The 26,095-nt window shown below is 36.3% G+C and overlaps 1 protein-coding gene across 4 annotated transcripts in view; it reads left to right on the top strand.

The window, feature by feature from the left end:
- The window catches only part of LOC6036112 (protein furry), a 180,415-nt gene that overhangs the window by 48,765 nt on the left and 105,555 nt on the right, over nucleotides 1-26,095 (top strand). For all 4 annotated transcript variants that reach the window (XM_038258698.1, XM_038258697.1, XM_038258696.1 and 1 more), the window contains 5 exons: nucleotides 37-204; nucleotides 6,511-7,030; nucleotides 7,617-7,727; nucleotides 12,406-12,560; nucleotides 18,509-18,669. In XM_038258698.1, the coding sequence (XP_038114626.1) occupies nucleotides 37-204; nucleotides 6,511-7,030; nucleotides 7,617-7,727; nucleotides 12,406-12,560; nucleotides 18,509-18,669 (1,115 nt within the window). The remainder of the gene's footprint in view (nucleotides 1-36; nucleotides 205-6,510; nucleotides 7,031-7,616; nucleotides 7,728-12,405; nucleotides 12,561-18,508; nucleotides 18,670-26,095) is intronic.

The raw sequence follows: 26,095 nt of genomic DNA, 5'->3' as shown, positions 1-26,095 counted from the left end.
TTTTTTGCACCCTTTTTCTTACAACCCTCTTTGCAGTTCCTCGCCGGATTCGCTGTCGGCGGACCGGAGCGACAAATCCAGCGGCACCACGGCCTCCCCGGTGGCCCTGTACAAGCTGGTGATTCCGCTGCTGCGCTGCGAGGTCACGGACATCCGGGACGCGGCCGTCAACGCCCTCGGCCTGATCAACCATGACGCCCTCAAGTGAGTATCGGAGGTGGTATATTTTTAGGGTTGCGGAAATTCTCTGGAAATTCGCAAGTTAATTTTTAAATCTTTTTTTCTTTTATGACAAATTATGGTTACTATGGCTTCACAGGTTTTCTGGAATTAAAAAAAGCGCCCAAGTTGTTTATGGATGGTTCTTTTAAAAAGAACAATGAAAAATGATAGAAATTTTATGAAATAAAAAAATCATATTAACACGCTACAACCCAACCCCGCCTCTAGACGGGCTTCGATCTAAAAAATCGTCAAAAATCCATTTTCAACCTTATTTTGATCTATAAAAAAACATTGGAAAGAAAAACTCTTAACATTTTAGAAAATTTTAGGGTTGGAAGTTAGATTTGAAAAACTTTGACAAATATAATTGCAACGGTAATAAGATCAAAAGAAAATTTCACAAAAGTTTCATTTTTTAACATTGAAAATCGGACCAAAAGTTTCCGAGAATCGTCAGTTCACGCCATGGGTGAAGGAGATTATTAACGTTAGTGAATTTTCACGATTTCGCGTACAGCGTGAAATTCGTGAAATTTGAAGATTTCCGTGAAATCCCGTGAAATTTATCAATTTTGTCAAATCAATGCTTTGAACTAACAACATATTAAATATGTTATTCATAAAGACCTTTAAGTTTTTTTTAAGGTTTTTATTGAAAAGCGTGATATGAACCATATGAAGAATTGTTAGCAAAACATACATTAACATTTACTGAGAATTGAATGCTGCAAATACTTAAATGATGTTAACAAAAATCAGTTAAATAAAAACATACTTTCGGAATCATCAAGTTATCACAAGGATGATATCATCAATTGCAGTTATTCTTATAGGGACCATCCATAAACCACGTGGACACTTTTTTGGGATTCTTATACCCCCTCCCCTTCGTGGACATGTTTGTATGGATCGTGGACAATCGCCAATTATTAATTATGATTTTTTCTGAGTCCTGTTTCATTTTAACGATATTTGATATTTTTCTTGGATGGTTTCCGTGAATTGGGAAAAAAAACTTTTTTCTTTTTTCTGTTCTATGTTTTAGATTAAATTATTTTTGCCAGATTGATTTTTAATTTAGTTTTTGAAAAGTGAGTTGAAAACATCAGTGTTTCAGTGTTATTTTGAGATTTTTCACGTTTCGTGAAATTGGGGTTTTGAAATCAAGGTCCCCGTGAAATTTGCTATTTTTGAGCGCAAAAAATCACAAAACCTAGAGATTATTATTGCAAATCAATGCACAAAAAAATTTTCACCTTCGGAGGGACGCTTCCTTTTCAAATATCCGTAACCTATAAAATATTTTACCTAGGGATTTTGATTTTTTCCAATTTAAGATTTTTCATATATTTTGATGGAGGCGCACGATCATTCACAAAGCATCGCACAGTGGGCGAAATGGAACCCAAAATCGGACTTAATTGAACGCGGCTGATTCCCTGGTATGAAAAATAGTGTTTCTTATGTAAACAAATCCGGGAAATCGATTGGTGATGGTTTCATCCACCGCACGAAACGGCAAAAGGTCTATTTTGCCCAAATTCCCCATTTTTTACATTTTTTCTTGATAATCGGTCTGTATTTAAAGCGGAGGCTTTATGCGGCCATCCAAAATACACTTAACGTATGTGAAAATGTCCCAGGAATTCAGGAAAAATAACCACTTGCACCGCAAAAACCATCTAGGGTCTATTTAACCCCAATTCCGCTATAAAAGTATTTTTGGCCGTTTTCAAATATTAGGTCAGTTTTTAAAAATCTGAAAATATTGTTATCGTAAAGATCAGACAATTTTACATAAGCATGGCGATTTGAACTTGATAGTTTGACACATTTATATTGATAAAAATAAAAATTATGCAAAAGGCAGTTCATTCTGTGTTTGGGGAAATTGGCCCAAAACTGATTCTTCAATCTTTTTATTTAGTTTAATTTCTATATCAACATGAACGTGTCAAACTATCAAGTGCAAATCGTCATTCTTATGTAAAATTGTCTGATCTTTACGATAAAAATATTTTCAGATTTTTAAAATCTGACCTAACATTTGAAAACGGCCAAAAATACTTTTATAGCGGAATTGGGGTTAAATGGACCCTAGATGATTTTTGCGGCGCAAACGGTTATTTTTCCTGAATTCCTGGGACATTTTCACATAAGTTAAGTGCATTTTGGATAACCGCATAATGCCTCCGCTCTAAATACAGACCGATTTTCAAGAAAAAAATGTAAAAAAATGCGGATTTGAGGCGAAATGGACCCTTTGCCGTTTTGTGCAGTGGATGAAACCATCACCAATCGATTCCCCGGATTTTTTTACATAAAAAACACTATTTTTCATACCAGGGAATCAGCCGCGTTCAATTAAGTCCGATTTTGGGTTCCATTTCGCCCACTGTGCATCGTTTTAGAGGTGAAGATTCAAGAAGTATCGCGCGCCTCCTTTGAAATATATGGAAAAAAAAATTAAAATCTGCTCTACAATTTTGTAGAACATTATTACATTCTAAAAAATAACCCTACAAAGTTAGAAAAAACACGAAATTGTAAAATGAAAAAATTTGTTCTAAATAGAAAAATGACCCTTCTGGGTCAATGTAGATTCGAAAAGAACATTAAATTTCCCTTAAAATGACATATTCCAAAATATGTTACAGTCGAGTAACGGAAAATGGCAGAGTTTTTAAAACTTTTTTATTGTTTTTGTTTCGATGAAAAATACATTTTTTTCGGAATTCTGAGTATGCCATCATATCGGGCGTCTAATTTCACATAAAAGTCCCTTTGACACCAAATTTCTATCTCATCATCTTTTCAGGTTGCAAATTTTTGAAAAAACACCTCTTTTTTCGCATGCTTAAAAATGAAAGGGGTCGTACCGCCCCTCCGTCACGAGGTATCGAAAAACGGACCTCGTATTTGTGTTCAGAGCCAAAAGTTACCCCTTAGGACAAGCTTTCACGCAAATTGAAGAGAAGTCGGGGCAACTAATCTAAAGAAAATTTTATTCCTTGTCCTTTCAATATTTTCCAAAAAAACCACGATTTGTTCAAAAAATCTTATCTCCTGAACCAGATTTAGCACCATCACGCACGCGGCTCAGAAGATGTCTTTTTAAATCCTACCTACAACTTTGCCGAAGATACCGAACCGATCAGATAATCCCTTCTCAAGATACAGAATTTCATACATTTACAAATCAATTTTGTATGATCAGCCTCCAAAATTGTATGGAGACTTGTATGGAAAAACTTTGTTTTTAACTGACAAGAAAAATTGAAAATTTTGTGAAAAACTCGAGAGATACCCTCTGGCTTGATTCCTTAGGCTAAGGTTTAAGGGTCGCTTTTTATCGTTGAAGTTTATATGGGAGCAATTCCAGCTCAAATCAGGATTTTTTCTGGTACTTATGTACCCGACCCTCTCCGATTTCAATGAAACTTTTCAGACATGTTTTCCTAGGCCTATATAAGTCATTATTGTGTATATGAAGCCAGTTGCACTCGATAATGACATTTGAGGAGGGCGTAAGGGTTTTAACTATGTTTTTATTTTGTAATTTAAATATTGCTGTATCTCTTAGCCGTTACATCGTATCAAAAAGTGGTCAAAGACAAACTTGTAGGAAATAAGACGGGATTTATGAAAAAAAAAAAATACATTGAAAGAAAAATACACGCCAATTCTATGAGATTTTAAAAAATTTAAGTTTAAAAGACACGATTTTTTTTTGCTCAATTTTTTTGGGAAAATAGCCTAAAATGTGACAAAAAGACTCACGAAAAATGCAAAGAGAATCTCCCAAAAAAAAATACAAAAATCATTTACTAAAACTGTTTTTTTTAAAGTGGTCTAAACGTCAAAATTTTCAAAAACCGATAGCGGGAATCGATTCCCCAGACAATTTTACAAAAAAGTCTTCATATTGACCATTGTCCTATGTCCAATCCTGTGTGGTGCGAGCTCTGTCGCCGTTTTCACACCAGCTCAAACTGTCAAAATTGCACCAACGTTTCAAGGCTTTCAACGCTCATGGTATGGCAGATTTTCAAATCAAAATATATTTTTGCAAAGTTTTTTTTTAAAATTTATTAGCTTTTAAGGCTTTTAATGATTTTTTATACTTATAAAAATTGGAAGTTGTCAGATTTGTTTATGTCAAGCTTCGTGTGTGTACCGGGTTCGAGTTTGCTTTGAGCTTTTTCGTTTGACAATTCTAAACCAATCAAAGAAATTGTTTGAAAAAAATCATTGTTTTGTGAGTTATTTTTATTATGTTTAGTCTTTTGTAATTTGTGAATCAAATCCGGATTAGTTTCAGATTCTTGATGGCCGCAATCTACGTCAAATTAGGTGTTAAACGTGGTTTTAATTTTGCGAAATTTAATCAGTTGTGAAAACATTTAAATATGATCATAAATAAGTTCATAGTGAATGAATTCAGCCCCTTTAAAAAACATTAAAAAAAAGTATGATAAAATTTACATGATATCACTTTAATATCTGGCATACCATAATTTTCTATGTACCTTGACCATAACTGACAGCTCGCACGACCTAGGTCCAATCCTTGTGAAGATACAGCGGTTTAAAAAATAAAAATGTTGAAAAAATAGGTTTTTGTGGTTTATGGCAATTTCTGTATGACAGACTTGATTTTTCAGTCTCGTGAATATTTTTAACGGAAAGCTCGTCCAATTTCCCATAAGTTTGTCTTTGACAGCTTTTTTATTTGACTCGTTTAAATATTTACGTAAGCTTATTTACTATCCAGGTTTCTACCACACTGAAAAAAATATTCTATTTTCAGTTATGAGCAATGTAATTATGCTTATATCTGTAAGCCCATACATTCAATTGAAATGCTGTCAAATTCAAACTTATGGGATATTGGACGAGCTTTCCGGTAAAAATATTTTCGAGACCGAAAAATCAAGTCTGTCGTATAGAAAATGGCAAAAACCACAAAAAACCTATTTTTAAAAACATTTTTATTTTTTAAACCGCTGTATCTTCACAAGCATTGGACATAGGACAATGGTCAATATGGAGCCTTTTATGTAAAATTGTCTGGGGAATCGATTCCCGCTATCGGTTTTTGAAATTTTGACACTTTTCGTGAGTCTTTTTGTCACATTTTAGGCTATTTTCACACAAAAAATTAGAGCGAAAAAAAAAGCGACATCACCTTAAAATTTAACTTTTTTACTTAAAAATTGTAAAAATCTCATAGAATTGGCGTGTGTTTTTCTTTCAGTGTATTTTTTTCAAAAAGCTCGTCTAATTTCCTACAAGTTTGTCTTTGACCACTTTTTGATACGATGCAACGGCTTCGAGATACAGTAGTTGTTCGGTAACTGGGCGCTGTTTAACTGGGCTGCTTTTTAACTGGGCGCTCGTTAACTGGGCCGTAGCCCAGTTAAAAAGCAGACAAACGTCAAAAAACCAAAACAAACCGAGAAGACCGAGGGGTTAATGGATGCCAAAAGTCTGTTGCAAAAATAAAAACTTTTTCAAACTTTTATTTTATTTCAAGTCACAATTTAAGAAATATGAATAGTAATCATTGTAAATGACTTTGAGTAACTTTTATTTTTATATTTCATCAGGAAAATATTTTGCATCGGTGGTCCCCTCGTTATTTTTCGTTCGGCCCAGTTAGCGAGCAGCATTCGGTGACTGGGCTACGTTCTCAGCCCAGTTACCGAACAAGTACTGTACAGCAATATTTAAATTACGAAATACAAAAATATTTAAAACACTTACGCCCTTCTCAAATGTAATTATCGAGTAAAACTGGCTCCATATACACAAAAATGACTTATATAGGCCTAGGAAAACATGTCTAAAAAGTTTCATTGAAATCGGGGAGGGCCGGGTACAAAAGTACCAGAAAAATTGCTGATTTGAGCTGGAATTGCTCATGGGGAAAATCGCGAAAAAGTATGGGGAAACCATCGCTTCAGGATTTTGGCAGCAGCCCAAGTGTGAGATTCTTGTATAGGAAATTCAAAATCGAGTTAGAGGGCATCCCTGATATCGTTTTTTTTAATGTCACCCTACCGAACATGTGTTTTCATTTCCTAAAAAAATATTAATAAATCCGAATTGGTTCCATCCATAAACCACGTGGACACTTCAGGGGGAGGGGGGCTTCCCTCGTGGACAATTGAATAAAATAAACTTCAACTAAACATCAATTTGCGTTAACCCCAGAGAATCTCCCAATAATCAAATGTCTGATTGAATGTATGACCCTTTGTTTGCTCGCCCGCCTTCGACCAGGGATCTGATGGAGGAGCTGGTCGTGTACATCCGCGAGGCCATCGATCGCAAGCAGGAAAACATGCGTCGGCGTCGCCGGCGGGACGCCCTGCGGCTGCAGCTGGTCCGCGTGCTGGAGAGAATCGTCGAAAACGGCACCTTCGGCATCAGTCCGTTTGTGCTGGAGCGCGACAGCCTGTCCCTGCATCCGACCTTCGTGGAGTACATCGACGGGGCGCGGCTCTACCTGGAGGCGGAAACGGACAAAGACAACAGCAGCATGCGCGAGGTGAAAACTCATTTCTGTGATTTCATTCGGAAGATGATTAAAAACTTTTCGCTGGAATCGTGCTCGACGCTGTTGACGCGTGAGCTGAAGCGGAATTTGGTTAATTTGTTTGCCTCGTGGAGCGGATCGGCGTATGCGGCACCGTTCGGTGTCATCGTGGGTGCGTCCGCCAGTGCCAGCCATCACGCCATCAGCAGCAGCATCGTTAGCGTTTCCGCGGATGAGGACAAGTTGCAGTTTGGTGCACTGCAGGTAATTTTGAGCGACACACCTTTGACATTATGAAGTTAATAAACCGTGAAACCAGTTTAAAACTATCAAGGTGGGGGGATTAGCCGGTTTGCTTGCACCTTATTAAGGTGAGCTGTTCCCAGAAAGTTATACGCCTTAATTATGCCAAGCGTGAATTCATTACATCGCGTTTCTTTTGAAATGTGTTAATCCTCGCAATATAGAACAGTCTTTTGAATATTAATTATATGATAATCATGTTGGGCATATCCGCTTATTTCTTTAAAAAATCAAGTCGCTCAGTTTAATTGTGCTGTGACCATTTGAAGCAAATTGGAAAACCTTTAACGTTCCGTTCAAAGCATCTTTAAAAATTAATAATTTCCCTCCCTAATAGCTCGTAAGATTTCTCTATTTATTGGTATTACCCCCGGGCAGCCTTAAGTCAGGCGTGAGGGTGGGGTAGCCCAGCAAAACCGGATAATTATTATTATTTTTATCGCCCTTAAGACCGCCACGGCATTTCTAACAGCTCAGGGGTAATTACTTTTCTAGTGAAAATTCTTATTTCTGTTTTTTTCCCTCTCTCACTTTTTCCGACCGACAGGCAACGTCTGCGCTGCTTTGCTGCGGACCGTGCTTCAATCCGAGCCATCTGGCCGAGGACGGGGCCATCTACAACTGGCTGGACCTGCTGATGGCAGCCAAGGACGAGAAGGTAAGTCAATTAGTTTCCACGACGGTGTGGTCGCTCGGTCGTGTCTAGGTGAAGATCACCAAAGTTAATGGAGAGCAATGACGGGAATTTCTTGTTTACACGTTTCCCGTTAGGAAGTGTAGAGGTAGATTTTAAAGACAAAAAGCTAAACAGTATTTTCTATTTACAAAGATAACAGAAAGCTTATTTGATGGTTGTGGGACAACGGGCTTTAAAAATGACGATATTTCTGGATTTTTAGTGAGTTGGAATTTCGGATTTTTTTTTATGACAACGAGTTTCATATATGGAAACGGCAACTCACATGAAATTGAAAAAATGTTTGACTCCTTTTCGATTTCCGTGAAACTTTGCTCCAACGGGTAATTTCGGTCCCTGATCACAACTCCGAGGTCTTCATTTCGATGTCTTGTGACGGTGATAGCCAACTTCTTATGTATATGAATTAGGGTGGTCCAAATCCGGGCTAACTCGGGGCAACCCTTTGAAATCATAACTAGGCTTAATTCAAAATTTCTAGAGTTTCCCGGGAAATTTGTGCATTTCCCGGGAATTCCCGAAATTCAAGCGGAAATATACGGGTAATTCTCTACCAACTCACACGAAATCGGGAAAAGTTGCCCCGACCCCTCTTCGATTTGCGTGAAACTTTGTCCTAAGGGGTAACTTTTGTCCCTGATCACGAATCCGAGGTCCGTTTTTTTATATCTCTTGACGGAGGGGCGGTACGACCCCTTCCATTTTTGAACATGCGAAAAAAGAGGTGTTTTCAATAATTTGCAGCCTGAAACGGTGATAAGATAGAAATTTGGAGTCAAAGGGACTTTTATGTAAAATTAGACGCCCGATTTGATGGCGTACTCAGAATTCCGAAAAAACGTATTTTTCATTGAAAAAAACACTAAAAAAGTTTTAAAAATTCTCCCATTTTCCGTTACTCGACTGTAAAAATTTTTGGAGCATGTCATTTTATGGGAAATTTAATGTACTTTTCGAATCTACATTGACCCAGAAGGGTCATTTTTTCATTTAGAACAAAAATTTTCATTTTAAAATTTCGTGTTTTTTCTAACTTTGTAGGGTTATTTTTTAGAGTGTAATAATGTTCTACAAAGTTGTAGAGCAGACAATTACAAAAATTTTGATATATTGACTTAAGGGGTTTGCTTATAAACATCACGAGTTATCGCAATTTTACGAAAAAAAGTTTTGAAAAAGTTACTTTTTGCGTTTCTCTTTGTTTCGTCGTCCGTGTCTGTCGGTGACCATGAACGGCCATGATCATCGACGACCAACTTTTTCAAAACTTTTTTTCGTAAAATCGCGATAACTCGTGATGTTTATAAGCAAACCCCTTAAGTCAATATATCAAAATTTTTGTAATTGTAATTTTTGTAGATTCGAAAAATACATTAAATTTCCCATAAAATGACATGTTCCAAATTTTTTTACAGTCGAGTAACGGGAAATGGGAGAATTTTTAAAACTTTTTTAGTGTTTTTTTCGATGAAAAATACGTTTTTTCGGAATTCTGAGTACGCCATCAAATCGGGCGTCTAATTTTACATAAAAGTCCCTTTGACTCCAAATTTCTATCTTATCACCGTGTCAGGCTGCAAATTATTGAAAAACACCTCTTTTTTCGCATGTTCAAAAATGGAAGGGGTCGTACCGCCCCTCCGTCACGAGATATCAAAAAACGGACCTCGGATTCGTGATCAGGGACAAAAGTTACCCCTTAGGACAAAGTTTCACGCAAATCGAAGAGGGGTCGGGGCAACTGCTGTGTGAGTTGGCGGAGAATTACCCATACATTTTCCCAACTTTTTGGCACCAATGTTTTGAAAATATACAAAAAAAAAAAAAAAAAAAATAATGAGAGAACTTAATTTGATTTTAATCTACTGTTCAAATTGAACTTATCAGCTTGTCTGTAATTTTCATGTCAAGGTTTATTTCAGATAAGATTTATTTCTGATGCATTTACAACTTGGAGCAGATCTTTCTTATTTGTTGGACAACAAAAAATATGCTATTATGGAATGAACATAAACCGTTTAATTTTTGGTAACATTTTTTGACGAAAATTGTTGTTATATTCTTTGAAAATAATATTATAGCCACTTCGGCGAAGAAAATTGTTTTTTTTTTTACGTTTTTGTTTACCGTGACCAAGTTGGATGAAAATTGAATTGATATCATTAAATTTTTCGAAGAGGATTGTATAAGAAGAATTTGTTTAAAAGTATTCGAGAAATTATAGTTTAAAGTTAACATTTATGAAGCACTGGAGCTAACAAGGGCGTAGGAGGGTTGAATATGAAAAACATGTATCGTTTAATTTAAACCAAACCATTTCCCGTTTCCCGGGAATTTTGTAACCCCGGGAAATTGGACGCTCTAGGTCCTATAAACATATGAAAGACAATAGCTTATAGGTCCTTTAAAAAACTCTAGATTAAATTTTGTGCTTATTCTGACCATGGGAACCCCTCCATATAATCGCTTGAAGTTTGTATGGAAGAAATCGCAAAAATCCATGGAGAAAAGCAACTGTTTTACTTTTATACTTGAGGAGGGCGCCATAAATATTCGATTGTTACCATTTCTCAGATGTAGAACCTTTATTATATTTGGAACAACTTTCCTGAAGACACCATATAGTTTGTATTTTTTCCAGGGTCCCGAGGAAGCCCAGATTTGGATCATCCTAATATGCATCACATTGTTTTTGCTTTTGCCTCCGCTACAAGTTTGTAGAACATTGGTACACTCTAAAAAGTAACCCTTTAAAGTTATGTTCTGAATGAAAAAAAAAATATCATTTAGGGTTATTGCTGATTCGAAAAGTACCGTAAACTGGGGTGACTTTGATAGCCCGGGGTGACTTTGATAGGTTTTTCAAATGGCCGTCAAATTAATATCTAAACATTTTTGAGAATTTTGAGTATGTAAGCAGTAAGGTTAGCTTATTATCGACAAATCGGTATCGGTTGACAAAATTTTCCATAAAATAGACATGTTTAGATTTTTGACAGTTGAATAATGGAAAATGGCAAGTTTTTTAATTCCTCATACGCCATGATCATCATCATGAGTAAAGGCTATAAAATCACTTGGAAAATGAACTTCTTAATTACACATCCTAGACCCACCTATCCACTCAGGACCAAAATTTGAGCAAATGTCTGTGTGTGCGATGGGATGTTGATCAAAAAATTGTTTCTCGCTTATTTCGGGACTGGCTGCACCGATTTGGTCCGGTTTGGATTCAATCGATCCGTCTTGGGGTCCCATAAGTCGCTATTGAAAATTATAAAGTTTAGTTAAGTACTTCAAAAGCTATGCTAAAACAACGATGTTGACTAAAGTCCGGAAGATTGTAAAAAGGGTGGTTTTTGTACACAGAAAAAAAGATGGTAATATTCATCAGGAAACGGTGACAGATTTTGTGTAAAAAAAAATGTGTAATCTTACATCAGAAAATGATGAATTTTCATCAGTTTCTGGTGAATATTCATCAGGTTCACATTTATTCGGTAATATTACTCAATCTACCAAATTTTAAACATGCCAAATTTAAACTATTTTTGCTGTGTAAGCAAACCCGTCATGTTATTCAATTTTAGAAAGCAATTAAAATACCTGATTTTCTCATAGATTTGGTGTCTTCCGCAAACTTGAAGGTTAAAAAAGTCTTTTAAATAACCTATTTTTATTACTTTTTTTTTCACCAAAGGGAAATTCACAAAAACCTTAGTTTGTTATATGTTTTAGTGTTTTTTTTTTAAACGGAGATTGAATACAGCGAATATTCGGATAATGGATTATCCGAAGTCCCATACAAGACTTTGGAGAATCGAACTTCGGATAATAGAATTTCGGCACTTAAAGGACGTGTAGATGAACAATCTTAAGCATTTTTGAAATTGGTTTTTCGTAAGTAGGTCGAGTACCGTTGCAAAAAGGGCTTTGTTTACCATTGGCTCTTACGTCTTTTTGAACATTAATCCGAGATTTGTCTGTCAAAAATATTTTTAGGAATGGACATATATTAAAAATAAATGCTGCTCCAATTTTTTTAGGGAGCATTTTAAACATTTTTGTAGTAAAAAGTTATTTATTTTAAGAGAATTGCTCAGTATGTCGAAAAGGACAGAAATAGAAATGAAAAGCATTATAAGTTTTTTTATGACTTATCAATAAATAATATTGAGTATTTTTTAGAATATATTGAAAAAACTAGATGTTTTTAAAGTGTTATCTTATCCTCATCATTATCTGCCAACTTGCTTAAAGCACCACATTGATTTGTTTCTTTTTCACGAGGTTCTGATTTTGAAATATTTGGAAAACATATTTCTATGGAAAGCTACCAAAATTTTGGCCATTGTGAAGCTCCCGACAATGTTTTGGGCAAATAAATAAACACAAGAACAAACGAGTTCCGTGTTTCCCACCAACCAACCAGCTAATTACAGTTTAAAGATGAGTTTTCCTTTCTGCTTGAACCATCGTTTGCACATCATCCCCGAGATTTGTCAATGCCTTCGATTGGATTAGTTTTAGGATGGACCACAGCTGCGATGATTTATGTGGCAAATCCGTGATCGCGTACAAAAACAACCACAAAATAATGACAAACTTTCTTCCATCTTTTTACCTTCTCTCTCGCCAGATTTACGACCTCGCCAAGGAAACCGTAGTGCTGCTACTCGAGTCCAACCCCGACATTGGCCAGCTGCTGGAGTGGGTTATCGATCGGTGTTACACGGCGTGCCCACGTGAAGCGGACGCTTGCTTTCTCGCACTGGCCGTCATCTTTAGTGCACGGTAGGTCCTCCTCTTTCAAGTACCCCCAATTTGGGACCGGGATAGATTTCTTTTTTTATGCTTTATTTTGTTGTCGCTATTGAGGATGTCGTTGAAGTTGTATTGCCTCAATATGCGCGGTAATCGTTTTATGTGTGAGGCTTATTACTTTCCGTTGAATGCGGCAAAGTTGGGCAGATAAAAAAGTTTAGCCAAATTATTTACAACCATCTTTATGAACGTTTAAATATGAAAACAATTCTTAACTCATTTAATTTCTATTTCAAAAAAAAGTTCCCTGGCTCAAAGTTAAAACATTTCCAAAACCAGAGTCAATACTTTCCCGGGCAAGATTGCGCTTTTATTTGCCGCTCCGGGGGAATTTCACGACTCGCTCGGATCACGACCCAAAGAACCGGAAGGCAAAAAGACATAAAAACAATTCGAGTATAAAGCCTCCCCCCACTCCCTGCTACACCGGTTGTTGGGGGTCACCCGATAAAGCCTAGAGGTGGTGCCCCCACCCACCCGTAAATCGACACACGATGCTCGTAAAATGTTGAAATTGATAAGGTTTGATTTCTTTGTGACCGAGAAGGTGGCCCCAAGCACAGATGTGAGCAGTTTTAAACAATGGGAAATGCATCATCAGGACGAGGGGTGGAAATAGTTTCATTTTCCTGCTGAAATGATGCTATGACGGTTAAATTACGGATACTTGCCGCCTCTTTAAAAGCTTCGTGATGAGCAGTTGCAGTTTGAAATAGAAAATGAATGATTTTTTGAAACAAGTATTTTTTATTTGATTTTTCTTGAGGCAATGTTGGTTAATTCTGTACATGTTTGCAAATTCACTTTTTGTTTTATTTTTGCAGGTATTATTTAACCCTCTACAAACCAACCCCGCCTTGAGACGGGTCAAAAAATCCATTTTCAACCAATTTTTGATCTTTAAAAAGCATTGGAAAGAAGAACTCTTGAAATTTTAGAAAATTTAAGGGTTGAAAGTTTAACTTGTTTAATGTGACTTTGCCAATGTTTTTAAAAATGTCATTTTTTAAGAGGTCAACTTTAGCAGTGTTTTTTACTAACATTTCTTATATTTTAATTAAAAAGAAGTATGCAGTAATTTTTCTATTGCCCCAGACAATGCCTCTACGCATTTATTTACAATTTAAATGATAATGGTGCAATTTTATAGCAGAAAATGTGAAAAACATGCAAAAAATTGAAAAAGTTACTGTAAAAACATGAAAAAATTAGATAGGCAAAATGTAATGATAGGAGGTGGTAGAGTAGGCCAAACACTACACAAAACAAAAATAAACTAAAAAAAAAAACACTACACAAAACAAAAATAAACTAAGCAAGATAAATGCAGATTAAAATACTAAAAATGAAACAACAAAAACATAAAAGAAGAGAAGTAAAGTTTTTCGTAGAACAAAAGTTGCTCAAAATGACCTCCTGAACACGGGAAAAATAAAAAATTTCGAAAAAAAAATTGGCCAGTAGAGAGTTAAGACAGTTGAAAAAAAGTAATTAGGTTACAAAAAGTTTCTCTAGAGGTTTTTTTTTCAAGGTCCTATAAGCTATGGAATTCCCTATGTCCATAAGATATTTCAAATAAAACATTAGATATACTGGGGTGGACACCATATTTGGATTTTCAAATTCCCGTAAAGTTTTTGCAATAAATTACAATATTTTCTAATCTGAAGCTAGTTTCAACATTATTTTTGAACGTTTACATTTTGCAGAGTTTTATTAAAATGTTTTCATTTATCAGGAAAGCTTTCAATAGGTCGCTAGTAGCAATTACAACGGCTTGGGAATTATCATCTCAAAATCAAATTATTTGCTCTACAGCATTGCCTTGGTGTTCTCGATTGCGAGATTCCTACTCGAAACTCGGTGTTCGAAGGCTTGATTGTTGAGGCAATTGCAAACCTCTTTTTACACCTTAACTTCCATCCACTCCGGGATTCGAACTGACGACCTTTGGGTTGTTAGTCCAACTGCCTACAAGTGACTCCACCGAGGCAGGGACCCAGGGAGACGACTCCTACACCTGGACTGAGCTAACGACCTAACCTCTAGGTTAGACCGGGGCCAACATTTACTTCCTCGTCCGACGGAAGGTGTGATCAGACAAATCTCGTCTCAAAAAAATCATCTCAATGTCCTTGAATTTTTCCAAACATAAACTTAGTAAAACTTCGTTTTGTTTTGTAGAAATTTAATTTTTAAATATTAAATTTGGGTAGACGAAATTTTACAAAAAACTACAGTTCAGACTCGATAATCCGATAATTCCGAAGGTTTGTATGGGACTTCGAATAATTGAATCAGGATCAAAACATTTTTTTTTTGGTTTTTCTATTTTCTTACTTTTGAATTCAACGACTCAATTTCAGTAATATTTAAATAGTTGATTGCCTATAAAATTTTTTTTTGTTATTTCGGCCGCCATCTAATTTTCAGTTTTCAAGAAATATGTTTTGCATTTTTTGTCGCCAGGATTTTTATTGATTAATAACTTTCAGAAATTATAAACAAAAACGGATTTTTAAAATTCCTCCAATTGTTTTACAGGGAAAATTGTATCACACTATTATCTCAAGTTAATTTTGAAATACATTTTGAAATGAAAATGAAGACATTTTGTGGTTGTATATTATCTTGTTAAATTTAACTTTTTATTCAAACGTATTTTTTCGCAATGTAAAGAATTTTTGACAGTTTCATTGATTTTTTTGGAAATGCAGGGTGGTTAAATCTTCGCGATTTTTGCGAATTTCGCGAATTTCGCGGATTTCGCGGAAATCTAAATTGCTCTCACCGAGCAGGATTAAGATAAATTTGCGTTTTTTCTTCTGGAAATACTAGATTTAGACAAACATTTTCACTAACCATCGAAATCTGCGTTGAATTCTTGAAGATAGACTCACAGGAACATTTAATAGAAATCCGCGAAATCCGCGCCGCGAAAATCGCGAAAATCGCGAAGATTTTTTACCACCCTGGAAATGTTTTCATTAGAATTTTTGTTTGAAAATATTTTAATTGCTATTTAAAAATCTAAACGTCACAAAATTTCGAAAAAGGTTTTTTTTTTCAATTTAATAAAGCAAACAATCAAACATACAATATTGAACCAATAGTTATGAGATATCGTCAGATAAAAAATGCAGGTTACATTTTTTTTTAATGAGAAAAATAGCATTATTGGATTTTTTTATCGTTATGTGCTGCCCATGTTCGCATAAACGTCCAGCAAGCTGAGAAAAGCGCATTTGAAGTTTGTCCCACACATGTTAAGTTCTCGCGAAAAAACTGGATTTCCTCCTGATTTCTAGGACAAAGTACTGGATGTTGTAGGCTTTTCTGAAAGAGCACACGATTTTGAACCAAACTGCACCAATCAGCGATGAAAATGTATATGGGACATTTATGTGATCAGGGGCAGTGTGACTCTATCTAAAAATAGGTTCACTGTGCAATTTTTTGGAGTCTTTTCTCATTATCACATATCTATGCAAAAGAAGAAGTAAAAAAAGGCCTGGGTGTAAAATAAAAATTGCATTATTTCATGAAATGTTATGTAACGTTGCAACCAGAAATCCCCATAAGCATGAAGAACCTAATTTACCGGAATTTCAAGCTAATTACAGGCGTTTATCTTTTTCACTCTTCATCGATCTGATATCCGAGCGCGCTAAGGCGCCAGTCCGCTCGTTGCTGGGTTTGGATCTCGTTGGTTAATTTTTTTCCAAGCATTTCTAATTTCCTTGATTTTCTTGTTAGGAGCAGATGGGAATTGAACCCAGGACCATTTGCTTACAATGCAAACACCGTAATCATTCAGCCAAGGCTGCTCCAAGATCATTGAGAATTATTAACAAAATATAAAAGAAAAACAAAATAAACTTTCTGTGTGCACAGCAAATAAAGTAGTAATCCAACTGCGTGTAAAAGACAGTATGAGAAACCTACTTGACAGAAATGTCAAGTTCATATATGCGTTTATGCTATCCACTCTGCATCGGTCTAATGGCCGAGCGAGCTAAGGCGCCAGTCCTTACTGTTACTGTGCTGGGTTTGAATCCCGTCGGTTGCAACTTATTTATGTGTTATTAAAAATTGTACATGCAGTGTGTAATATTAAGTGTTTATTTTGACGAAGGTGATCTGCATGCTTTTGCTTGCGATTTTAACATCGGATTTTTTGCTGTGTGTGTGTCCATATCAATCCAAATGGCGCTAGCCGGCAATGAACTTATGTGAAAGTATAGTTTATATCAAACATGGCTTGTGCTGAGTTAGTTTATCTCATCCCGGGGCATATGGTGGTGTTACAATGAAAAGGGCCGGAGCACAAGTGTAAACAAACAATCTATCCTGATTACGTTATTTTGTGATTACATTTGGAACGACAAAGTTTCTTTGTAAAATTTAAATTTTTGCTCATGAAACCTGCAAATTGGTTTAATTCAAAACATTACTTTTATTGCTTCGTCTAATTCAAAGTCCATGAAGTTATCCATTACAAGTTAAATTGCTGTCCTGCTGCATTAGAAATTATGCATTAAAGTTCGCAGAAAGAACCGTCAGCAGGGGTAACAGTGGGTTTTGGGATGAGATTGGGTAATTTGACTCAATGACACCCTTGTTGACGGTATCTCACTTTGTTTGCAGGTGGTGTTCCAGGTGCTAATTACAATTAATCAATAAATTACATTTTGCCGCATTATTGTCCCGATGATTGGTGGGGGCATTTGCCTTTTCTACTCAGCCCACATAAAATTAGCTGTTTGCAATTAAAAGCCAACTTGTTGAACCGGAGGCAATAATTATACAAATTGTAAATATTAAATCATGCTTGTTTTCCATTCAACACACTTTGTGTCACACTGTAGTTATATTACACGCAGAAAAATGTTTTGTAGAATCAGCCTGTACGAGGTTTGAATCAACAAAATTTTTGTTGAATATAATCAACAAAAAAAATTGCGTTGAAACAAGCCTTGATTTTCTCAATTCCACAAAAGTCTTTTGTTGTTTTGAAAAAGCTGCTTTGACGTTTAGCGTTGATTCAACAAAAATCATGCTTTTCAAATCAACAAAACGTTTTGTTGATTCAAATATGCCTTATTTTTCTGCGTGTAGTTATGTGCAGACTTTGTCACAGGTCACCGGATTGGGTGATGCAGCAGTAATGACAACAGTCCTTTTGGCTGTGGGACGTTCATCCTCCGAATTCTCATATTATCTTTTGATAAATATTTAACAATGACGGCAAACCTATCTTCATCGGAAGGTTTGAATTTCAATTTGATAACGCTTAAAAAGAAACCCAGAGAGAGATAGCCCTCGGTTATACCAATCCTTTTCTTGCTGTGCAAAATTCCACTGTCATCGTAAGGGTAACACGAATGATGATGTTCCGTTCCGATTTTTGTCGATTTTGGGAACCCGGTTTGGGAGCGTTCTTTTATTACGTAACGCAGTTGGGGGGGAGGGGGGGTCGGAGACCGTGTTACGCTCCATACAAAATTTTTAAAATTTGTATGGAAATTTTGTTACGAGGGGGGGGGAGGGGGTCTAAAAATCCGATTTTTTGCGTTACGTAATAAAAGAACGCTCCCTTTCCCTTTTTGCCGAAAGGTAAACATGACAAAAATTCGTTTGATTTCGTGGAAATAAGATTGTCACTGCCTTTTTTAATGTCCCGAGCGTGATTCTTTTTACGTTCGCTTTCATTGGGGATCTTCTAGGGATTATCCACAATTATATAACCAACTTTTTTTTATCTGTTTTTTTTTTGTACAAGAGGAATTCTGCGACAATGATTTTGTTCTATTTGGTCAAAATCGATTAACTTTATAAAAACTGTAACGTCATTTATGGATTCTGATTTCAAATGTCAAAGCAATTGGGTTTCAATCCTCTTCTTCGTTTTCTTCCAGCGAGTACCCGTGCGACCACTACACGTCCGTTATCAACGTAACGCTGCTGATGACGGGCTGCCCGCGGGTCGAGGTGCACTCGACGGCGCTCCAGCTGTTGCAGATTCTGGACAAGCGCTTCTTCGGCAACGTGGGCCCGCTGCAGACGGAAGCCGACCGAGGTAAGTGTTCAATACCTCCTAGCAAAATCTCAATACCGGCTATGCCCAATGACCTCGGAATTTGGCCACCAGGTTTTCAGCCATTCTATAATGACTTTGCCATAATTTCGCTGCCGGTCGCTATTGGATTGGAAAGCCTCACATACACCAATAGCTTCCAGCATCATCAAAGTGACCTGAGTGTGCTCACGCACACATGCTCGCAGTGCGTAGTAATAGAGATGTGTTGTTGACAGCAACGAAATTTTAGTACGGAAATAGATCCATTGGACATTTTTGTAAACATGCTTTTAAAATCTTTATTTTACAATTAAAAACAACTTTTGATAAGTTTCACGCTATGGATTCAAGTATTTAACTTACAATTTGTAAATTCAAGGTTAGCCTTGGGCCTTGCCAGGGGAGTATTATATAGATCGTTATAGTACTCATTTTGTCAAGGGGCATGGATATTTCCGTCATGGTAATGAAATTGAGGGTTTAATTGTATTGTTCCAAATACTGTTAAAACTTCCATTTTATTAACACAATGGATATCGTTCCATGCTGATGAGAACCCGCTTTGCCGTAGCACCAAGGCTTATCGATGTCTTTTGGCTTAACCATCTAGAAGTCGCGTATTTTGGGCACTCTTAAAGTGTCCTTACAACGTGTGTACAAATGTACAATGAATACTAACGCGACTGCTGGTGAGTTAAGCTGGCGTCGAGACCAAGAGGTTCTCCGATAGTGGAAATATCACAAATGTACAACAAACCGCTACATATGTGACATTTCCCCTATCGAAGGTGGGAGTTAGGTTAGGACTTAGTTTTCAAAAAAATAGTTTCTCATTCGAATTCCAAATTAAAATTAAAATAGGGTCTTTGAAGATTTTACATTTAGTAATTTTAGGAATTAGATTAAAAATAACAATTATCAGAATTACATTAGGCAGTCAGCGGGGCAAGTAATACAGCCAGAATCGTTAATTTTCATTCATGTTGAGTACTGTTCTGATTTGTCAAAGTTGCCATAGCATCTCGATCAATCAATAATGAAATGATATCGGACAAAATTCGTTAATCTGTTGAACTAACGGTTCTCGGATTATGGTTGTATCGACCATTGTTGCGAATCGAGGATCTACTGGAGTTTTGACGATCAAATGGAGCCTAACATTTCAAAAGGGCGCATGGGTTTTGTGAGCAGGATAGTGTGTCCCTTTCACTTGAATGATAGTTTTCATATAGTGTGAGAGGGTTACACTCTTGTTTACAAGAGTTATGTGCCCTAATGAAATGGAAGGCACGAAATGGTCGTCTATTTTCTCATTCACGACGCCTGTTTAACTGTTCACGTCGACGCCTGGAACTGTTCATTTATGTTTATTGGTTTTGGAAGCGGCAAGACAGGTTTAAAGGCAAGATAAAGGAATGTTTGGCTTTGTAACTAAAAATTTTGGGGATTTAAGATTAAAGTTATTTCAGATAGTTTAGTTAAGGTTTTGGCAGAAATGCTTCTAGGTGCAATGTACGACAAGACTACTTACGGACGTGACAGGACGAGGACCCCGTTTAGAGGTTTTAACATCGAGATTCGTATACCATAAACAAGTTATTTTATTTTTCGTTTTCCAGTGCGATTTTTTGATTCCATTTAGAGTTGGAATGCATAATAGTGTTTTGCTTTTTTTTTTTTTGAATAACTGCTTTACTGCCCATGTTCGCATAAATGTCCCATATGCAAAAACAGCAAGCTGAGAAAAACGCATTTGAAGTTTGTCCCATACATAAGGCTACGTGTTAAGTTTTCGCGAAAAAACTGGATTTCCTCCTGATTTCTTGAACAAAGTACTGGATGTTATAGGCTCTTTTGAAAGAGCACACAATTTTGAATCAAACTGCATCAATAACTCGAAATCGATGAAAATGCATATGGGACATTTATGCGATCAGGGGCAGTTTAGAGTTCCTTTATTAGGTTTTAAATTTAGATAAACGTAACCGTTCAATCAATCCAAGTTCTTACCACTCACACCTACACTAATTTTCTTTCACCTTCCCCCTCCCGATCCCCTATATCTTCCGGTGGTGTTCATTTTGTATGCAATACTAGTTCGGCCACTACCCTTTTTTCCACAAGAAACCGGACTTGGATTGACTTGAGGCCGCGTCCCCCACCTTGCTCCGTAAAACGAAAACGAAAACGAAAACGAATTTGTAAATTCAAGGTTAGCTGGGAGAAAGATTTGGACTGTATTCCGTTGATTCAAATCTACGAGAAACGGAAGCGCCTAGCTCGAACATATAAACTGCCGGTCTACGCATAATTGTCCCATGTCATTTTTGGACGATTTTGACTTTTTAACATTTTTATGTTTAGTTTGTCGTATACTTTAAGAAAAACAAATAAAATCTGGTACTTTGTTCGGAAACTCATTGAAAACAACATCAAGTCCGTTTGTCCCATCGTTAAACTTCTACGCATAATTGTCCCACCAAGTATTTTCACATACAGAAACAATAGTTTTATGAAGCATTATGTCGTGTTTACCTGTTGTTTAGCAAGAGGATCACACAAAAAAGAGTGATACACTGCTAACTGGGGCGATTAGGGACTTATAGGGCGAATAGGTACCCACGGGACAATTATGCGTAGAAACACAGAAATCGATCGAAAAATTTCAATCGCCTTTTTCTCAGTTGCACTTTTTCGAACATGGGACAATTATGCGTAGAACGGCAGTAAACTGGGTAAATTTAGCACAATTGGTTTTTGTTATGGCAATTATAGCTCTCTTCGAAAAGCTTTCATAACTAGATTTCTGCTTGAAATCGTATGTATAAACAGTTCTGAGCTCTTATATAAAACAAGACTGCATTGAGAAGTGAAAATGTGTGTTTGTGTATTCCTCGTAGCTCGAGTGTGACAAAAGTTTTCAATTAAGTTTCGTCCGAACAATGTCGTACACCCTGTGTGTTGATAACAAGCCGACAAGGAAAACTTCTCTTATTCATTCCAAGCAAAAAAAACACTAAGGCCAATTTTAAGCGAACGCACCCGGGCAGGATTTATGTGTGGCAATTTTCCGGAACCTTTTCCGGTCTTATTTGAAAGCCGGGTATTGATGGCCTCTTTCACCGGGTGACTTTTCGGACCTGTTTATTGCTCCATTTGGAAATACGGAATGAAAAATAGCTTTATAGCTGCTGGCGGTGCAATATACTAAGAAGAAGAGGCAGGATTCTTGGCAAACAAAGCGAACGTAAATAGAGAATGCATTCGAGTTGCTCCTTAAAAGGCCCCGGATGTTTGTTCGTAAACATCAAACTGACAGGGTTTGGCCACGGTGAAATTACATCTCAGCAGGTGAAAAGGGCTGTAACTTTTTACCGTTTACGGATTTTAGGACAACGTTGATCCTTATTTTTAAGTCTCGACTTCATTGTTCGTCGTGCCTTGCGTTAACCAGAAATCTGTGGCCAAGCAATTTAAAAGGGGTTGATTTCGTTAAAGTACTTTTAAAAGTCGATAAAAAAATCGAAATATTTACCTAATGTTTCGAAAAATCCTTCCAGCTCTTCAAAAAATGTTAAAGAATCTAGGATTTAGGAGGCGGAAGGTAATGATTCTCCAATTTTTTTGAGAGGATAATGCACGTATGTTCCGCTGGGAGCTGGATATTTTTTCGCTTAGCATTTTTGCTTACCAATCCAAAGGTCTGTGGATCGAACCCTGTCGTCATTTTTCAAACATTTTAGATCATATTGATTACGGAATTCTTGTGTGTTTTGCCGGATCAGTTTTTCAGCGTGGATGTTACAATTTTAAATTTTAAGCCGTTTAAAAAAATAAGAACATTTTACTAAAATTAACCTAATTTGGATTTGATAGGTAAATAAAAATGAATACAATTTTTTTCATTAAATGATGATACAAGTTTAAACTGTTTATTTAATTTCGCCGAGGAGCAATTCTATGAAATTTCGGTCATTCGTTTTTTTGTATTTTCTAATCCGGTTGAAACTTTTTTGGTGCCTTCGGTCCCAAAGAAGAAGTTTGTCCTTATAATTTTCCATACAAATTTGGCAGCTGTCCACACAAAAATTATGTATGAAAATTCAAAGATCTGTATCTTTTGAAGGAATTTTTTGATCGATTTGGAAGACTACACTGAAAAAAATGACAAATGGTAATTTTTTTGGTGATTTTTAATTTCACTTTTTGTCACTAAAACTTGATTTGCAAAAAAAACAGTGTTTTTATTTTTATTTTTTTTATATATTTTGGTAGAAATCAAATGCCAACTTTTCAGAAATTTCCAGAATGTGCAAAAAAATCATTGACCATGTTATGAATTTTTGAATCAGTACTGATTTTCTCAAAAAAAAAAAAAACGAAATACTGGTCGCAAAAATTTTTCAACTTCATTTTGCGATGTAAAATCTAATTTGCAATCAAAATGTACTTTAGTGCACCCGTTTCAAGTTATATATATATATTTTTTTTTGAAAAAAAGTCGCAGTTATTTTTTTTTTAAATTAGTGCCCATTTTTGATAAAAATATTTTTGAAGCGCTGAGTTTTGCTTTTTTGAACTTTGTTGATACGACCCTTAGTTGCTGAGATATTGCCAAAACTGTTTAAAAACAGGAAAATTGATTTTTAAGTCTCTCCCAAACAACCCTCCATTTTCTAATGTCGATATTTCATCAAAAAACTATGGTCCGATTTTCAATGTTAAAATATGAAACATTCGTGAAATTTTCCGATCTTTTCGAAAGCAATTTTTTGAAATTTTGTATTCAAGACTGACATTTCAAAAGGTCGTTATATTGAATGTTTGGCCCTTTTGAAATGTTAGTTTTAACATGGAAAATTGGACCATTAGTTGCTGGATATCAAAATAGAGATTTGATTGGGTGAGACTTAAAAACAATTTTCCTGTTTCTTTTTTTTTTATCTGCTGTATCTCAGCAACCAGTGGTCCAATCTTCAATGTTTCTAAGACGAAATTGTAGGAAATTTTCTGAACTTTTCGAAAAAAAAATTTAAGAAATGGACAATTATGGACACTATTAATAAAAAACCGAATTTTTCGGACAAAATTTAACTTTGAATGGCTATTAGGGTGGGTACGTTTTTCAAAAAGTTCTCGGATCAAGTTTTAGTATGGTTCCCCTTGTAGGGCATGCCCATTGGGACTTTCATGCCAAATATCAGCTCATTTGGTTGTAAACTGGCTGCGCGCATCAGGGTTAAAGTTTACATGGGAATTACTATGAGAAATTTGAACTTTTTGTTCAAACGCTCCTACAGGTTTGGGAAAATCACGCGCCAACTTCTGGTATGGTCAGGCCTATGGCCTATGGTCTGGAGAACACTTTTCCCGAAAAGAGCATATGGATTCGTTGTCCCTAGACCTGGCGCATCGGCAAACAATCCGATGTCTCCGGAATCAACGGTTTTCTCTGAAAAAGCATCAAATTTTCCTTAGCATGCTATGAAAGCTCGATGAACACCGCGACGCCATACGTCAGGCAGCTACCACGTGGGTGAGAAACGGCTGGAATATTCAATTGCAAACCTTCTTTTAACTAGAAAATGATCATTTCGAGTAACCCTGATATTATTAAGTCGAATTCAGAATCTTTACATAGAAAATTTGTATTTTTTTGCAAATATTTTAACCACGTGGTAGCTGCCTGACGTATGGCGTCGCGGGGTGCATCAATCTCTCATAGCATGCTAAGGAAAATTTGATGCTTTTTCAGGGCAAACCGTTGATTCCGGAGACATCGGATTGTTTGCCGATGCGCCAGGTCTAGGGACAACGAATCCATATGCTCTCTTCGGGAAAAATGTTCTCCAGACCATTCCCCATAGGCCTGACCATACCAGAAGTTGGCGCGTGATTTTCCCAGACCTGTAGGAGCGTTTGAACAAGAAGTTCCAATTTCCCATAGTAATTCCCATGTAAACTTTAACCCTGATGCGCGCAGCCAGTTTACAACCAAATGAGCTGATATTTGGCATGAAAGTCCCAATGGGCATGCCCTACAAGGGGAACCATACTAAAACTTGATCCGAGAACTTTTTGAAACCGTACCCACCCTAATGGCTATATTTTGAAATCGGTGCACCCAATCATAAAATTTGTGAAGTACTTTTCGATTGCAGGTTCGATTGTACATAAAAAAGTGAGGTCAAAAATTTTTAAGTACAATATGGGTAATTCTCCGCCAACTCACATAGCAGTTGCCCCGACCCCTCTTCGATTTGCGTGAAACCTTGTCCTAAGGGGTAACTTTTGTCCCTGATCAAGAATCCGAGGTCCGTTTTTTTGATATCTCGTGACGGAGGTGCGGTACGACCCCTTCCATTTTGAACATGCGAAAAAAGAGGTGTTTTTCAATAATTTGCAGCCTGAAACGGTGATGAGATAGAAATTTGGTGTTAAAGGGACTTTTATGTAAAATTAGACGCCCGATTTGATGGCGAAAAAACCTATTTTTCATCGAAAAAAACACTAAAAAAGTTTTAAAAACTCTCCCATTTTCCGTTACTCGACTGTAAAAAAATTTGGAACATGTCAATTTATGGGAAATTTAATGTACTTTTCGAATCTACATTGACCCAGAAGGGTCATTTTTTCATTTAGAACAAAATTTTTCATTTTAAAATTTCGTGTTTTTTCTAACTTTGCAGGGTTATTTTTTAGAGTGTAACAATGTTCTACAATGTTGTAGAGCAGACAATTACAAAAATTTATAATAATCATAAGGGGTTTGCTTATAAACATCAAGAGTTATCGCGATTTTACGAAAAAAAGTTTTGAAAAAGTTGGTCGTCATCGATCATGGCCGTTCATGGTCACCCGCGACAGACACGGACGACGAAACAAAGAGAAACGCAAAAAGTAACTTTTTTCAAAACTGGCCTGTCCGCTTTAACGCTTGTGATGTTTCAATGCATTCTAATGCAATGGCGCACTACAAATGTTAATAAATGACAAGAAGAGTGCTAGGCGTCATCTAACCTAAAGCACTCTCCAGGATCCCTTCGAAAGATTGGCTGTGCTAGGGTCTGATTAGATTAGATTAGATTAAAAAGTTTCTTTTTGCAATTTTTTTTTGTTTTTGTCAAATCTTTTTTTATGAAAACTAATGATTGCAAAACAACTGAACTAGTGTAAAATGCATTTTAAAACACTTTTTGCATTCAAATGTTGAGACTATGGCTTGTTATTTAAATTTTCATATTTTTTTATTGTTTATACTGCCGTTCTACGCATAATTGTCCCATGTTAAAAAAAAGTGCAACTGAGAAAAAGGCGATTGAAATTTTTCGACCGATTTCTGTGTTTCTACGCATAATTGCATAATTCGCCCTAAATGTCCCTAATCGCCCCCGTTAGCAGTTTATCACCCTTATTTGCGATTCTC

Source organism: Culex quinquefasciatus, chromosome 3 (assembly GCF_015732765.1).
Source record: "Culex quinquefasciatus strain JHB chromosome 3, VPISU_Cqui_1.0_pri_paternal, whole genome shotgun sequence".
NCBI classification, from domain to species: Eukaryota; Metazoa; Arthropoda; class Insecta; order Diptera; family Culicidae; genus Culex; species Culex quinquefasciatus.
This window is presented reverse-complemented; position numbering and strand designations above follow the sequence as displayed.